The sequence below is a fragment of the Solanum stenotomum genome, chromosome 4 (assembly GCF_019186545.1).
Source record: "Solanum stenotomum isolate F172 chromosome 4, ASM1918654v1, whole genome shotgun sequence".
Taxonomy (NCBI): domain Eukaryota; kingdom Viridiplantae; phylum Streptophyta; class Magnoliopsida; order Solanales; family Solanaceae; genus Solanum; species Solanum stenotomum.
The window spans coordinates 5,902,624-5,919,821 of NC_064285.1; the positions used below are offsets into that span (position 1 = coordinate 5,902,624).

At 31.1% G+C, this 17,198-nt stretch overlaps 3 protein-coding genes across 4 annotated transcripts; 2 read left to right on the top strand and 1 right to left on the bottom strand.

The window, feature by feature from the left end:
• The first annotated feature begins 1,743 nt into the window (after positions 1 to 1,743).
• On the top strand, positions 1,744 to 3,430 carry LOC125862882 (blue copper protein 1a-like). Its single transcript, XM_049543005.1, has 2 exons — positions 1,744 to 1,906; positions 3,123 to 3,430. Exons 1-2 carry the CDS (start codon positions 1,744 to 1,746, stop codon positions 3,428 to 3,430), a joined length of 471 nt encoding a protein of 156 aa, XP_049398962.1.
• Positions 3,431 to 4,494: 1,064 nt separating this feature from the next.
• On the top strand, positions 4,495 to 9,708 carry LOC125863166 (protein FIZZY-RELATED 2-like). 2 transcript variants are annotated; one of them, XM_049543332.1, is made up of 10 exons: positions 4,495 to 5,089; positions 5,656 to 5,778; positions 5,892 to 5,996; positions 6,868 to 7,047; positions 7,146 to 7,208; positions 7,322 to 7,516; positions 8,808 to 8,909; positions 9,038 to 9,100; positions 9,202 to 9,291; positions 9,392 to 9,708. In XM_049543332.1, the coding sequence occupies exons 1-10, from the start codon at positions 4,583 to 4,585 to the stop codon at positions 9,443 to 9,445; spliced, it is 1,482 nt and encodes a 493-aa protein (XP_049399289.1). In that variant the 5' UTR covers positions 4,495 to 4,582; the 3' UTR covers positions 9,446 to 9,708. The 2 variants fall into 2 exon arrangements, with proteins under 2 accessions (XP_049399289.1, XP_049399290.1); XM_049543333.1 differs by having other exon boundaries at positions 9,223 to 9,291; positions 9,392 to 9,707.
• Positions 9,709 to 9,998: 290 nt separating this feature from the next.
• LOC125863168 (protein STAY-GREEN homolog, chloroplastic-like) lies at positions 9,999 to 11,803 on the bottom strand. The gene is made up of 4 exons (XM_049543335.1): positions 11,618 to 11,803; positions 11,307 to 11,480; positions 10,758 to 10,925; positions 9,999 to 10,418 (listed from the first exon to the last, which is right to left on the bottom strand). Exons 1-4 carry the CDS (start codon positions 11,729 to 11,731, stop codon positions 10,131 to 10,133), a joined length of 744 nt encoding a protein of 247 aa, XP_049399292.1. The 5' UTR covers positions 11,732 to 11,803; the 3' UTR covers positions 9,999 to 10,130.
• Between the last annotated feature and the right edge of the window lie 5,395 nt (positions 11,804 to 17,198).

The following is a 17,198-nucleotide window of genomic DNA, read 5'->3' on the forward strand; positions in this document are numbered from 1 at the left end:
AACAACAACATATTTAGTGTAATCTCATAAGGGTGCCTGGGAGAATGGAGCATACACAACCTTAACCCTCCCCCTCTTACCTTGTGAAGGTGGAGAGGTTATTTCTGATAGATCTTTGTCTCAAATAAAGCATGTCAAATCAGGTATATACGGAAAAGCAATATGTTGAAAATAATGGAGAAAAGAACACCAGAAAAAAACAAATAATACAATAACCGAAGCAAAAAAAATAATACGTGTCCTCACTAACCTTAGAAGCACTTCCTGACTTGTGAACAATTGCAGGACTAAAATTGCAAGCTATTTTGTTTCTAACTAACCTTAACCATTCCCAATTCCATTGTATTTAATATTTTCAATATTGTTCGAGCCATTAGCAACCACTCCAAGATAACTTTATCCGTTAATTGTTAAGTTAAGATGATATTGGTGCATCCAGAATCATTAAATTCTGAGTTCGCTTATGATAGTACTAGTACACTAGCTGATTTTTTTCATCAGCTATTTAAGTCGATCAACGAAGATGGGAAATGGGAGATATCGCATGGAATTAGACAAAAACTGGCCACCGAATGAAATATGCGCTATCGCGCGCGTCCACATTTTGAGGCGGCATTCGGCAATATCTGAAAAAACAGTAAAACAGATATATTTGACCAAGTCATTTCTACATTTCCCCAAAACCAAAACCCACATTCTCTTTATATTGTAGTTTAAGATTTATATACCATCATTATTATTAGAGGTGTGCAAAAATTAAATCGAAAAAAGTGTTATTAGTTTATTGTTATTGGGTTATTAGATTAACGGTTTTTAATGATTTTATAAAAAAAATTACTAGGTTATCGGTTCGATATTGGTTTTTAATATTGAGTTATTGGGTAAACCGATAACCCATTAAGATTAATAATTTACTATATTTACTTGTACATAAATATTATATAGTAATCTCAATAGTTTACTAGTTACTGTCTTTATCCTTTAGCCTTTAATTCATACTTCAAAGTGAATTTTAGTTCACAACTTCACATTATACAAAACGTCAAAACGTAAAGTAAGAATCCTATTCCTCTTAATTTCTCTTTGTGTTACACTTGTTTAGTTTTCATTACATTATTGTGTTGTCGCGTCAAATTTATTAGAGAAGTCATATATTTATTTTATAAGTATTTTCTTATTGTTTTAACCGAACCATTAAAGACCAAAACCGATAAATCGAAAATCGATAAAAAAATCTCTTATTGGTTTAGTTATTGGTTTAACGTATTTAAAAATTGAAAACTGATAAACCGAACCGATAATACATAAAACCGAACCGAACCGATCGACGCACACCCCTAATTATTATAAATAATTTTTTTAATCTTTGCCGTAAATATGATGTAGTTTAACTTGACACTAAATTAAGTATTGAAAGAAAGACAGCAACCTTGTGAGAAGGGTAATGTATATATAGTCTTACTCTTATCTTATAAAAGTAGAAAGACTGTTTTCAATAGACCCTCGATTCATATAAAGCATATCAAAACATGTATGAGAGTTAAACACAATAAAAATGAAAGAATATAATAACAACAACAAATAATACGATAGCTTATAAACGCCCGAAGCAAAGTAGCCTTGCCGTTTATTAGCCGGCTGTCTTCCCAATTTTAACATCCTATAAATATGCTTCTAAACATGCAATCCTTCAAAACAAATATTCTATCAACAAAGAAAACTTTCAAAAAACAATATTTCAAAATGGCTTTGAAAGCTTTGTTGGTTGCACTTATTATTATTAACATGGTTGTTGTTCCAATTATGGCAACTGAGCATTTGGTTGGGGATGATCAAGGTTGGAAACTCAAATTTGACTACAATGCATGGGCTGAGAGTAAAGAGTTTCATGTTGGAGATAAACTCAGTATGTTATTTACTCTCTTCCTATAATATTCTGTGTTATGTCCTATGTTGCTCGGACTCTTTAAAAATGATAATGAGTGTATATTTTTGAAGAATTCGGCACGGGTGCAACACTAAAGTGAAAGAGTCTGTGTAACTCAGGTTATGCCTTCATTTTTTAAGGATATATAAAAGTAGATTATTATAACAAATAAAAGATTTTGCAACAGTTATTTAGTGATAATAATATTATTGTCGTTGTTATATTTAGAGGCAATAATTAATATATAAAGATATTTATAGCCAATACTTTATATCTACGCAAAAAAAGCTTTAATGACTATGAATATAATGATATTAATTCAATTATCGCTAAATATGTTTATATGACAATATTAAAAAAATTATTACCACTAAATATCTCTTTTATTGTAGTGATAGTGATATTAACAGGATATTTTATAATCGCTTTAATTTATTGTTACAAGTACTAGTAATTTACTTTATTTTTTTTTATACTAATTCCACTTAATTTTTATGAAGGATTATGTGTAATTATTTTTTAGCTAGCCTGAGAGCAGATTTAAAAAAAAAAAAAATTACTTATTGTAGTTGTAACTATTGTTATAGTATGTTACATAGCTTCTTTGTTCTAATAGGTGGCACACTTTTCTTTGTTTCAGTATTTTTTTATTTTTTTTATATTTAAAAATAATTTAATTTTAATTTTTTTATTTTAAGCTTAATGAGATGATTGATATAGCAACACAAATATCTAAAAATTATTATATATATTACAATTTTTTTAAAAAAAGATTTCTTTCTGAAACTCAATATTCAATTAATTAACATCACATAATTAATTGGGGCGAAAGAAGTAGAGTACTTACCTAGTTACATATCATGTGTACATGTACGAGGGGTGTAAATAATATATATATATATATATATATAATTTTGGTTTTTTAGGTTAACCGATTTTTTTTGTGCCAAAAATCGAACCGAAAAACTGAAATATTGAAAATTGAAATCGAAATAGACCGAAACCAAAATTAAAAAAAAAAAACGGTTCGGTCGGTTTTTTCGATTTTGACCATATGCCCAGCCTACACGTACGTTATCAAACTATGCTTGCCAATAATATTACATGTAACAGGTTTTGAAGCGACATAATTGTGTAAAACATTTTTTACACAGTTCGTATATAAAAGTTAAACTCGTTTAATTTTTGGATGCAGTATTTAAGTACAAGGAAGGAGCACACAATGTATACAAAGCAGATCTAGCTGCCTTCCAGAGCTGTGTACCAGGTGCTAATGTTGAACCCTTAACTTCGGGAAATGATGTGATTGATTTGAAAACTCCGGGGAAAAAATGGTATTTTTGTGGAGTTAATAATCACTGCGAACAAGGGATGAAGGTTGCGGTTAACGTTCTACAGGCTAAAGAGGGTTCATCTGCTGCCTCTGGGATTAGTACTTCTAATTCTGCATTTGTTGCTATGTTGGTTGCTGCATTTGTCATGTTCTTGATTATTATTGTTTGATAATATTATAATCGAGGTACGTGTAACCTGACGTATCATGGTTATAGAAAAAAATTGATTTGTAATAGGGATATATTTGTCTGCTTATATGCATTTTGAAGATGAATATGTTTTTGAAGGAATTTCAATGGAAACATAATCTATGTTTTAGTGGGAAAATACTTGTCAAAACAAGAAAAATAATGTTGATTTAGCCTTCTATCTAATTCAGTAGGAAATAATATTGAATTACATTAAATATTGAACAATTTTTTTACCCTTAAATTAGATATTTCTTAATATTATTGTACAAAAATTTACATTTTAAATAATTAATAAATATTACTTATAATGAATTAGGACTGGGATTGGGAATCGGATCCTAGGTCAGAATTGGGGTCAAGAGTCAGGTTGAGTCTCGAATTATGACCCCGACCCAAAACACGACTTTGTACCTCAATTCGAGACTCAGAATTCAACCTATCAATGCCTATCCAAACTTGAGACCCAACTTCCGATTCGAAATCCGACTCTCGTTGCTGATCATAACCGAACTCTTTATCGAGACTTTTGACTCAGGATGCAATTTTAAACCCCAATTCAAGAGGCTCCTGAGTCGAGGTGGAGTTTCGGATCAAGATTGGGAGTCATTTATCAGGTCAAGGTTGGATCCCACAACATGAGTCGGAATGGTGAGCTTGAAAGAGAATTCTGAAAGTGTTTTCTTAATTACTTCACGTAGAAAAGTCATTTTCCTTAAATTTAAGAAAAATAATCTATTTGAAAACATTTTCCAAAAATATTTAAATTTAAATAAACAAAACATGAGAAAGTTTACGCAAAAAAAAAAAAGTAAAAAAATAATAAAAACTTATTAGCTTGCAATTTACCAATTTTGGTAAAAATAAAATTTGTCAACTCAACTTTTTTTCCCTAATAAGAAAACCCATGTTTTGCTATTATATTGTTAGTTGTTGTACATTCATAACAAAGTAGAAAATATATATAATTATTGTGACACTTAATGGGACCCATAAAATTTCCCGCAAAACCTCAACTTCTCTTGCTATTTCTCCCGGGAAAAAAACTATTCCCAAAAAAAAAGAAAAAAAGAAAAAAAATTCGCTGTTCATCTTCATCATCATCATCTTCTAGGGTTTTCAAGAATCATCTATGGAGAACCCCAACTCAAATTCCACAGACTCTCAAACACCCTTTGATCCCAATTCCAATTTCAACCCCAGAACTCCATCTAAGACTAATAATAACAATAATAATTTAATCCCTGGTTTCAATTCATATCATCCTTCCCCTTCACGTTCAATTTACAGTGACCGTTTCATTCCTAGCAGAACTTCATCTAATTTTGCGCTTTTTGGGTTGCCATTGTCGCCTAAGTCTTCTAATACGGAGGATTCTAATAATGGGTATACTTCTCTTCTTCGTACTGCGTTGTTTGGGCCTGATTCGGGAAATGTAGTGAATCCGGTCACACCGGAGAAGGGTGTTCGTGGGAATGGGAGGAATTTGAAGAGACCCAATTGTAATATTTTTAGGTATAAGACGGAGACAAGACAAAGGTTGAATTCTTTGTTGCCTTTTGAGTTTGATGACCAGATACGTGGTGTTAGTACTAGTCCTGTTAAGGTTCCCCGGAAAGTTCCAAAATCGCCTTATAAGGTATTCCCTTCGTCCCAATTTAAGTGTCTTAGTGTGACTAGTTAATAATAAAGAGAGACATTTGAATCCTGTGATTGAACATGGAGTTTAAGAAATAAAAGAGACTTTTGAATCTTGTAGTCATAAATTATTGATGTGTGTAGTTCTTTAAATCTTGTGATCTTAAACTTGTTAGGTAGGATGTCGGAAATGGAAAACTTACTGGAGATAGAAAGATAAACACTTCAATTGGGACGGAGGGAGTAATTTGTTTTCAGTTTTTCGGATGATAATTATTAGTAGGATGTTTGTGTGGATAGTGAAGTGTAGAATTTGGGCGTCTTAAGTTCGAGCTAGAACATTTAGTGTGAGCTCATGGTAGGTTGTAGAGTAGGAATTACGCTTATTATTATATGCTAGTCCTTTCTGCGGCCGCCCATATCACCACCTTGTTTCCTCTTTTCTTGGTTTTGGGTTCTTGAATATTCTCTGTTTTAGGGTTCAATAAAGTTATTATTTTTTGAGGTGGTGGATTTTTGTTACCGTGTGAGAAGGCTGATGATGGTGCTTGTGTGGGTTCTTGCTAGGTACTGGATGCCCCTGCATTGCAAGACGACTTTTATCTGAATCTTGTGGACTGGTCTTCACAGAATGTGTTAGCTGTGGGATTGGGGAGCTCTGTATATTTATGGCATGCATCTAATGGCAAGGTGAGTCTTTTGCCTTCGTTAACTTTTTCGTTGATGGAGATATTTATGTACTTTTGCTAGACTAATGCATCTATCTGATAAACACAATTGTTTCTGTTGAATGCCTACTGCAGGTAGTGAAGTTGTGCGACTTGGAAAATGATGATAATGTTACTTCAGTTGGGTGGGCTCAGCGAGGTACACATCTTGCTGTTGGAACAAGTAATGGGAAAGTTCAGGTCTGGTATGCTTATTTTGTTCATCTGGTTTTGTGTTCTTATATGAAAGAGCAACTGTTAACAGGGGCCAATCACTTATTCTCGAATTTTTTTAGATTTTTTCTGTTAATTAGGTCCAGTACTACAGAACTGCACATCCTTGTGTCAAAAGCATAGTCTCTCTGAACACCTTATCAAAATAAATAAAAAGCTGTTTGTCCTAGCACTGGTGGTACTGTAATATACATAAAATGCTTTAATCTCACTAAATTGATTTGTATCTCGATCTTCTCTCTATATGTTAATTCTAGAAGCTAATTTTTCCAACAAAATAAAGTAGCATAAAACTTGAAGAGATTGTGAGGCTGTTCTCTTAGAAATATTTGGAATTTGTATCTCAAGTTTTCCTATAGATATAAAAGGAAAACTTTTCAATACATTCGTAGTGAAGTTGTCATATTGTGGTATATTATGAACGAAGGCTATCACAAACGAACCTTGCGACTCAAGATAAATTCCATGGAAAAAAATATTTGAATGCTTAGGCTTGTTATCCTGGTTGTTGTTCCATACACTTCTTGTTTCTTTTCATTTTCTTCTCTATCCTATGAATTTGGGCATCCTAAAGCTAACATTAGCTCCACCACTGTTATAAATTGGGTTTTTATTTTTCTTTATTTATGTTGTTGCATGCACAATCTAAACCCTACTTTGTGGGATTACACTAGGTATGTTGTTGTTTCATGCACAATCTATTGCATGTGGAAATCAGTTTTCTATTTGACATGAAAAATTATTTAGAACCTCTCTATTGGATGAAGAATATAGGATTATGTTGTAGTTCCTTCTCTGTTTATGCAGTTAACTGATGTTTGAATCTCATTTGGCATAGTTATGGGATGCCTCTCACGGTAAGATGACAAGAACAATGGAGGGACATCGTTTAAGAGTTGGTGCACTATCTTGGAGCTCCTCCCAGTTGTCTTCAGGAAGCCGGGACAAGAGTATTCTTCAGCGTGACATACGAGCTCAAGATGATTATGTCAGTAAGCTAAGTGGTCACAAGTCAGAGGTCAGACTTCCTTCTTGCTTCTCATTATTTAAGTCGTTCTTGTCAGATTTTTTGTTTTACTTCTGCTTGCATCTTGATAAGCAATTACTTCTTTTCAGGTTTGTGGGCTCAAATGGTCTCCCGATAGCCGTGAATTAGCTTCTGGTGGAAATGATAACAGAGTATGTGGTTAATTACCAGAATCAAGTTGTTCTTATCATGATACTTGCTAGATGATACTTTTCTTTCCCTTAAGCTCTTGGTTACAGCTTCTCATATAAATCTTCATGACCAGCTTTTCGTGTGGAACAACCATTCAACACAACCTATATTAAAATACTGTGAGCATACTGCTGCTGTAAAGGCGATTGCATGGTCCCCCCATCTTCACGGACTTCTAGCTTCTGGTGGTGGCACAGCTGATCGATGCATTCGATTCTGGAACACAACCACTAATACACACCTCAGCTGCATGGACACTGGCAGTCAGGTATTTCCCTATGATTACATATATCGAATTACCTCTTTTAGATTTCTTCCTGTCTAGATCATGCTTTGGTTATTAAATAAATCACACCTGACAGTAAATTTTATCTATCTTCCGAAAGACAATACTATGCCGTCTAAGTTATGTGATCAGAAGAACTATCAATCCCTTCAACTTCCTTTCTGATAATTCCATTGCATTTGGATTAGAAATTAGTTTGATTTTTAATTTTTGAAGAACAAAGTGTGCCAGTAAAGTCTATTATATTCATAGGGTAATTCTGGTTTCTCAAGAATTTATTCACCTCCGTGTGCGAAATTTGCTTAAATCTTACACTTCCTCGCGCGCATACATCCATCCTGTCAGCTTGCATGCACTTCAACTTAATTCATCGGGCAACTCTTTCACCCCACAGCACAGGTTGCCAAGTTAATGCTGTGTACTAAGGTTGGAGCAAGTGGGCTCACCTTTGTTTTAGCTGGGATTGAAACTGTTGTCACTACCATGGCTTACCTAGCAGGTCATCACGTTGTGATCTCCAAGAACATTTTAAACCATTCAAAACTAGGTTCTTCCTTTCTAATTGATTCGCTGAACAGTAATGTGGACATCACTCTGTCATTTCTAATACTCGGTTTTAATTATCTTGTATGTGAATGACAACATTAGGGTTGTTTCTGTTACTACACTTTATCCTGCTTATCCAGTCCTCCTTTTTTCTCAAGGGAGAGGTGTCCTTGAATTTATTTCTTACACATTGCTATTGGACTAATCAAACCATCATAACCTTCCTCTTTACCTCCCCCGCCCATCCTCTTCCTGTCTCCTTGTTTGTCTCAAATTTCCTGCTCTACGACCTTCCCCACAAATCAATTTTGTTTGTGGACAAGACAAATAGCACTATAATTGTGTTGTCGATAGTATAGGCCCTCCTACCGGTATAACATTAGAGACAAATGCACATCAGAACCTGAGAAGTTTTCAAAGCTCTGGAACACAATATCAAGTGGTTTTTTTTTTTTTTCAGTTACACACATTCTGTTGATTGCGTTATAGTTCCTAAACAGCTAAACAATTGGAAGAGTTGCTGAAATTTCAGAAATCTTTGAATATGAATGAGAGAAGGGAGGGCAAAAGAAAATGAGAGAGGGAAAGAGGGGGCGAGGGTTACAAAAAAATTACAGGATTGTGTGAAATACTTGTACATGTAAACATGTCGTTTTGAATTTTTAGATTTACAAAGGCCACTAAATATGGCTACTAAGATGTACTAACTCATCTGATATTGTGTCAGGTTTGCAATCTTGTGTGGTCGAAGAACGCAAATGAATTAGTCAGTACTCATGGTTACTCACAAAATCAAATAATACTTTGGAGGTATCCTACGATGACCAAGGTATTTCACTTAAGTTTTCAAAATGTTACTCTCCAGGACAAAAGTATATGAAAAAAAGAGACATTTATTTTTAGACATATCATGTTGTACTAGCTTCATTCTGTGTTAATTTTTCTTTATTATCGCAGATAGCTACTCTGACTGGCCATACGTATAGAGTCTTATATCTTGCCATATCTCCAGATGGACAGGTAGCTAAGATAAACTAGTTAATCTTTACTATTTATTTCTGTGTACTTGTCACTTAGTTGCAGCTGCAGCAGCTTTATTTTCTCTGCTCTTATGTTTCTAACTGGTAGTATCATCTTTGCAGATGATTGTGACCGGAGCAGGAGATGAAACACTTCGGTTCTGGAATGTCTTCCCTTCTCCTAAATCTCAGGTAAAACATCTGTAAAAGGATAGTTATAGTTAACTTACAAACTTATTTTGCATCTTAGCATTTTACGACATCTCACATGTGAATGAAATTGTCTATGCAGAACACCGAGTCTGAAATTGGGGCATCTTCTTTCGGCAGAACACAGATTAGGTGACTCCGTTGTAATTATTTCTGACTACCCCTTAACGTTGTTTTCTCACGAAGCACAAGCAGTGAAGAGGAGCGCTTTGATCTGTTTGATGAGAGATACTTGTAACCGACGTTGATATCCATCATCTTTCAATAGCATGTATTAGACTTCAGAGTGATTATTCTGTGAATAGATCAAAAGTGTACAGTTAGAGATGTTATTTATTCCTCATTAACATCTTTCGGGCGTTCTGTAATATAAGAGAGAGAGGGAGGGAGAGAGTTTTTTCGTAAACTTCCAATTTTACGTGAACTTTTGATCTCTTGTAAATAAGGTTTTTCTTTTCTGTTTCTTCCCATTCTGATTTATTGCTACAAACTGATTACTGAGATGATTCTGAAAGGTGGAATGCAATTGAGTTACTGTGCTTTTTAGAAGTGTTTGAGTAAACATAAAGTGATAGAAGGGCAATTTGGTGCACAATCCCCAAATGGCTATTTTTGTTCTTAACCAAGGGACACTTGATATTTACATTTAGAATAAAAAAATACTACTAATATTTTTTTCTCTAGTCCTAACATACAATGACAGTAAAATACATCAATCTTGTAAAGTTTGTAGACCAATACAGAAGCATTTCAATTGATTCACTAAGCTAGTTAAAAGCCCCTGTGTGTAATACTCCAACATTCTCAATATTAAACTCTCTTTAGATTTTCCTTGTTGAGGGGAAGCAACACGTGCAAGGCCCTTGACATGGTTGTGGTAAATCCAAATTGCAATTGCTTGTATTATCCATTTGAGTCTCACCTAATTCACTAGATGATGAATAAGTAGTAGTAGAAGATAGTGAAGATGCTTCTTTTAAAGGACCCCAACAATCCACTTTGTTGAATTCTTGTATGTTTGAGTGAAAATATACCCAAACCAAAGCTTCTTCCAACTCTGGATAATTCTTTAGCAAATTTCCATCTCCATGAACAAATGCCTTCAAAACCTAGAACATATTCAAAAAGAATAGTGTAAGTTATATATACTGATTATATAAAGATTTTTTTACACGAATAGTTTAATTTAAGTAAGACAATTAAACTTGTATAAAGTTGAACAAGTAGATACACATGTCCTACGATGGTATAATATACTTAGGGTGTCATAGTGAATTGCCACATAGGACACATGTGTTTACTTGTTTAACTTTATACAAATTTAAGTGTCTACTTATGCACACTCAAAGTTGGAGGGCGTAGATGTCAGTTGAGGTCAAGTTAAAGAGTACATTTATGTATTATGTTTTACTTTAACCGTATATATCAGACTTGCTATAAAAACTTACCACGGGGAGTTCCTTGCAGAAAATATAGTATCTGAGCCTAGCAACAAAGTCTAACAAGAAATGGTCTCCACTAATGTGACAATGAACATGAAGGGACATCTTCCCTTTAACTTTCTTCCATTCTGCAACCACTTCATCCCTTTGCAATCTATTATACCATCCTTCTAACTGCACATCAAAAAGAAAAATCAGTCATGAATTGATCAAGTACTACTTCTAGTCGCCACTAATGCTTGCATTAGGGTAGACAGTCAGCATCACATCCTTTGGGATGCAATCCTTTCTCAAACTCTATTAACATGAGATGTTTTGTGCACCAGACTACCCTATATTTTACTAGAGATAGACAAACATGGTAAAGTAAAATCAGATTCAACAATCAAATTAACTAAATTTGAGACCATAATTGTACAATTTTGTAGAAAACTACTAAGAAGTGAGTAGAAGGGTCCAATTGAACAATCTGAGCCAACTACAAGGGTCTCCCAAATAATTCTTCCTTAATATTTAACTGTAAACTCAACTACTATCGTATATTACAAAAATTACCTGAGAGTTATTGATGGTTTGAGAGACAGCAAGAGTGAGTTTACATGTAATATCACTATGTGTAAGTGTATATGTTCTTGGAAGCTTTGCTGGATGTTTTTTCTCATCTACACCTAAAAAAAGAACCTTCAACTTTGATGCTTCAAATATTGATGGTCCAAATAACCTTGCCACCTAAGATCATCAATCACGTACATTAATACAAATAATTAAATATGTATATACGAATTAGTGACTGACAACTTCTATAGCTAAACAAGCAAAATCCGATAGATAATAATAAAAAAATTATGTTAGCTACGAGCAATTACCGGAACAATAGATTGGCTCTTTTTGGAGTGTCCTCTTCTTCTTCTTCTTGTGTAAACAAAAAGAGAATTTTCTTTTTCAAGTGATGGAAGAAAAGAAGTTGTCAAAGTACTCATATTTGGAAATCAAGAAAAAAATGATGGATCAAAGTTATACTATATTTCTTTTAAGCTCCAAAGTTGTAGGGGAAATATAATGTTGAGAAAGAAGTTGTATATTATATAGTTTTTTACTTAGTAGTTAGGGGTATATGAATTTTGGATACTTGCTTACGTAGTCGCCTTTTCTTTTTAAATTTTTATATTTTGACTTTCTATGGTCCAATTAAAAGATTAGTATTCATACGTGTATGTATGTTGAAAATGATGAAAAAGATAAAAACAAAAAAATGAAGGATACCTTATTAGAGTAGCAACGTTTGTTTGAAAATTTCTTGACTATTAAAGTAAAATGTTGTTATTTAAGTATAATGACATTTCATATTTAGATTCCGTTTAGTTGTTATAAATAAAATAACAATATAAAAAGATCTGTATATATGTTATTCCTCCACACAATGGCGGAGCCACCCTATTATAAGGGGTTCATCCGAACCCCCTTAGAAGGAAAATTATATGATTTATACATGGTTACAATAATTTTTTAGGTATATATAGTAGATGTTGAAATCCCTTCGACTACTTCGTGTATCTATATTTTTAGATTTTGAACTCCCTTATTGAAAATTTTGGCTCCGCCACTGCCTCCACATACTCCACCTATGAGTGAGTATGATATTGATTTTATGTATCAAGAAGAAGAAATATATATATTTGTTAACTCTTTTATTCTAATTTTTCACTTGACATTAACTTTGTTTTTAGCAACTTATGATATGTTTAATTATAATTCTTCATATGGCAATATGTTTGAATCTGACTCTTCACATAACAAGCTTAAAATTATACATATATTTTGATATATTCTACCAATCTTTAAATTAAGATTATAGATATTTTTTAATAAATTATTATATTTTATATCAAATTATATAAAATAAATAAATTAAAACGGAGAGATTCAGAATATTAGAAGTAACGGTTGCTTCTAGGGTTGTTGTCGGGGTTGGGTGCACGATAACTATAGACACGTGGGCGTTTACTAGTCGACAACACTAGTTTCCTTATTTGACCCTACTACTTAAAAGAATATTATTTTTAATGTTAATAGTTTAATTTAATTAAAATAATAAATTAATTTTTAATTTATCACTTATCCAACTAATAAAATATAATATGTGTATAATAAATATATAATATGTATGATAAGTATACAATAATATATTTACATCGTTTTAGAAAAAAAGTAAGCAGTAAATTCGACTGATTGCATATAATTTATGGTTTAAATATTGGATATTTCTTATTCAATTTTCTTTTAAATTATTACATTTATCATTATAATAAATTTGATATATAACAAGGAACATACAATCTATTATACTTTCTCCGCCCAATAATACTTGTTCACTATACTATAAATAAATGTCCAATAATAAGTTGTCCATTTTATGAAATTTATAGATAATGTTACACTTAGTTCCTAGTTTATCCTTATTTTTAATTATAGTACATTTTTCAAAATATTATATTTATTATATTTAAAGGATAATATAATAAAATTACTCTTTTATTTATAGTTTCTTAAAGAATGTGTCAAGTTAATAATAGATAATTATTATTGGACTGAAGGAGTAACAGTACGGACTAGATATTTTGTCCATCAAATAGAGGCCTCAAATAAATTATACTCTAAAGAAGCGTGATAAACGAAGCAATTCAATCAGAAAAAATCTTATTTTTATTTGGACCAATGAATCTCATAGTTTTAAATAAAATATTAAATGCCAAAAAAGAAAAGGTCACATAATCACTAAAGATCCGGAACATTATCAAGTCCCTTATAATGAAACTAGACAAAAATATAGAATTTAGAGGGTTAATTAAATTTTAATATAATTTTTAAATATTTAAAATTGTTAATGATTGTAATTTATAGTATTTTTTACGTAATTTATAAATAATAGATGTTACTTCTCTTGTCTCAATATATGTGGCACAAATAGAATTTTAAGGTTCAATCAAATTTTGTAAATTATTGAGATTTACAATACTCTTTATGTAATCTCCAAATTAAATAATACATATAACCTATTTTGTCTCATTTTATATGACACAAATAGTTTAATTTTATGAATGAATCGAATTTCTTATAAGCAATTAAAAAATATTTAAAATTGTCAATTAACATGATTTATAATAATTTGTTCACAATTTTTAAATATATAACAAATTTAAAAATAAGACTAATAAATTTTAAAAAATTAATTAATTAAATATATGTGTAGCTGCCAGACAAGGCATGTCAACCATGTCCTGTCTGGTATCCCCACTTATATATTAGTACCGGATAAATTTGAGAGCAATAAATTTGATGTTTACACACCATAAAAAATAATATATTTTTCATTTTAAATTTATTTTAATGATAATTTTTTTAAAAGAAAAAAAAGGAGAAGAAGAAGCATAATGATTTTTTCTTTGTTGGGTCTATATTTACGTGACATATAAAATAATTTATTTTGTCATATCAAATTATTTTAAAGATAAATGTAATTAAAAATAAAAGCCTTAAGTTGAGTGATTTTATTGATACAAAATAAAGTTTAATTATTTTACTTGATAATTTTTCATAATTTAATAATCTTTTTAAGATATTAACTCTAATTGCTAGAACTTTTTCAAAGCTGGTGAATTAGTATGACATACTTGTTCTTATCAATTTACGTAATACTGTTCAAATTTCAGTAAAACGAATTTTTATATAGTCATTATTCTTTGTACATGTTTTTGAAAAATTTAAATATTTATAGTTGAATATATTGAAAAAATCAAATCAGTCCAATTATTGCAAGGCCAGGACACCAACCTGACCTACTTTTCTAGAAATAGTACTGAAATTATAAATATCGACTTGACTCTACATACACATTATTTGATAAGATGAAATATTTTTTCATAATACATACAGCATATGAACAGGGGCGTATACAGGAGGGGGTCACCGGGTTCACGTGAACCCATGGTCCCCTCTCAAAATCATATATAGTAGTGTTATATTTTTTAAAAATATTTAAATATAGATGCGTGAACCCAGACTCGAAGTATCATATAATGTAGTACAATGATGATTGGGTGCATCTCTCTAGGTGAGGTTAGAAATTTGAATCTTTTATCTATCTTGTTTTAGTTTTCTTTCTAAGATTTTGTAACTGGTTTGGATAAATAAAAGTTAATTTTGGACCTATGATTTTAAAATTTTAATGGTTTTCAGTAAAAAGAATCTAACCGATTAAATTTATGTCTTAGATTCACCTTTTCGTAATAGTGCACCAATTATCTATAAATCCTGAATACGCCTCTGCATATGAAAAGATAAGAAGTGATATTTCTCCATTATTTACATGTGCTCATATAAAAGTTAAAACCGACAATATGGATTGGGTCCGTTGGTCCAACATGGTCTAATTCGTAATTTAATAAAGTTGAAATCTTTAGAGACTATTTAAAAATAAGATTTTTTAGCTTGATCCTAATAAGTCTATTGGTTCATAGGGCTTGAGAAATGTTGAATAAATTGGTCTGTGGGTCAAATAAAAATAATACACAATATTAAAAAATAAGTGCTAAATAAAAAAAGGAATTCAATCTCAAAATTTACTTAAAGCATCATATATACATATATGAAAATAATAGTACACGTTAATATTTCTATTTAACTATTATTATTATTTTTATTTAGGGAAAAGGATCTGAAAAATACTTTGATTTTGGCCAAAATTGTTGTTACGTTACCAAATTTTGGAAATGACCTTTTACCCCCTGTAATACTTAATAGTGTATTTTAAAGGTATATATGTGTCTACGTGGACATCATAAATATTGCATCATTTTAAATAGTAATGTGTCCACGTGGGCACATATATACTTTTAAAATATACTATTAAATACTACAGAGGGGTAAAAGGTCCTTCATAAAGTTTGGTATCGTAACAGCAATTTCGGCCAAAGTTAGAGTATTTTTCAGACCATTTTCCCTTCTATTTAGATAGTAAAGTCTCGTCAACGTGTCGTGTGCCAACTTCAACAAAAGCATTTTCAAAAAAAGTAATAACATGTATCTTTTGTTCTGCTTTAATTTCAGGAAAAACTACATAATTAGACATACATTCATACCATATCTACTTTCAAACAATTACATATATCGTCACTTTTAATATTTTATATCATATATTTTAAAAAATATAATTAAATACACTAAAACCCTTAAAATTAAAATTGATTAATTATATTTACATTTAAAAGTCAAAATTAATGATCCAACTACCTTTTTCTCTCATCAAGTCCCTCCCCCAACCTTCTCTATAAATCGTCTATCCGCACCCCCAATGTATTATTTTAGTTGCAATGTATATGGTCATACAATTCATTTTATGTATCTTAGTTTTTATTTCATATATTTAATATGTTTCAGTCAAGGTATTTTTACATGGTAGTGATGTGTATTTGATTTGATTATTTCTATGTATTTAAGCATGTTGTTATATATATTCTATAGTGTTAAATTACATGTATCTAATATGATAAATAGTGTATCTGAAATTGTCAAAAAATATATTTATTTAGCAAAAAATCAATGAATTACTATGTATCTAACTTAAAATTCATATCAACTAGTTTAGAGAATTAGTCATCAATTATATGAGCCACTATCCTTGTATATGAACAACAAAAATAAATGTGTATCTGACATAAACAAAATGTATCTTATTATAAATAAAGCATAGAAACGATAATCAACACCATCTTCGTCCACCATACTTTTCTCTCCTTTCCTTTCAATCACAGAAATTCGAAAATGAAAATCATCGGCACTGAGTCTAACTCTGAGATTCAAGAATGTCTCTTCTAGCATTTGAGATTAAGAAAAGATCAAGCTTGCTCTCATGGTAGTTCACGATTTTCAAACCTATTGTCAAGAAGATGAAGTTTTCAATTGGAGAAATCTTGTGGTTTTAGGATTTCGTTATTTTAGGAAGATTTGTTAGAATTGATATGTTAATTAATCTGCAAATCAGTTAGAATTATTAATTAAGCCTAAATTACTCCTTTATTTAAGGGAATAGGATAGGCTACACACATTTAATTCAAAATTATTAAAATATGTATCTTTTTAATTCAAGCAGTCGGATACATGTATCTCGCGAATAATGATATATGTATCCGACAGACAAAATATGGTATATGATGTAATTATCAAAACTATCTTGAATTCTAGTAATTATGTCCTAAACTAGTGGAATTTATGTAGTTTATCCTTAATTTGATTAGTGTATAATTTTTTTGAAAGGAAAAATTACGCGAAATGACAAACATTTAGAGTATATCATATAATATAACTATAATTTTGATTATTTTAATCTCTGGCTACAGTTTAACAAAATTTTGCTACTCGATTTCCTAATTGTATAAATACAGAATTTGT

Bases quoted from the DNA above. Each gene is read 5' to 3' on its own strand.
- LOC125862882 (XM_049543005.1), top strand. From the start codon at position 1,744: ATGGCTTTGAAAGCTTTGTTGGTTGCACTTATTATTATTAACATGGTT. The intron at 1,907-3,122 runs GTATGTTATTTA...TTTTGGATGCAG, and splicing joins TCATGTTGGAGATAAACTCA to TATTTAAGTACAAGGAAGGA.
- LOC125863166 (XM_049543332.1), top strand. From the start codon at position 4,583: ATGGAGAACCCCAACTCAAATTCCACAGACTCTCAAACACCCTTTGAT. The intron at 5,090-5,655 runs GTATTCCCTTCG...GGTTCTTGCTAG, and splicing joins TTCCAAAATCGCCTTATAAG to GTACTGGATGCCCCTGCATT. The intron at 9,292-9,391 runs GTAAAACATCTG...TTGTCTATGCAG, and splicing joins TCCCTTCTCCTAAATCTCAG to AACACCGAGTCTGAAATTGG.
- LOC125863168 (XM_049543335.1), bottom strand. From the start codon at position 11,731: ATGAGTACTTTGACAACTTCTTTTCTTCCATCACTTGAAAAAGAAAAT. The intron at 10,926-11,306 runs GTAATTTTTGTA...TTTGATGTGCAG, and splicing joins AAACCATCAATAACTCTCAG to TTAGAAGGATGGTATAATAG. The intron at 10,419-10,757 runs GTAAGTTTTTAT...AATATGTTCTAG, and splicing joins TCTGCAAGGAACTCCCCGTG to GTTTTGAAGGCATTTGTTCA.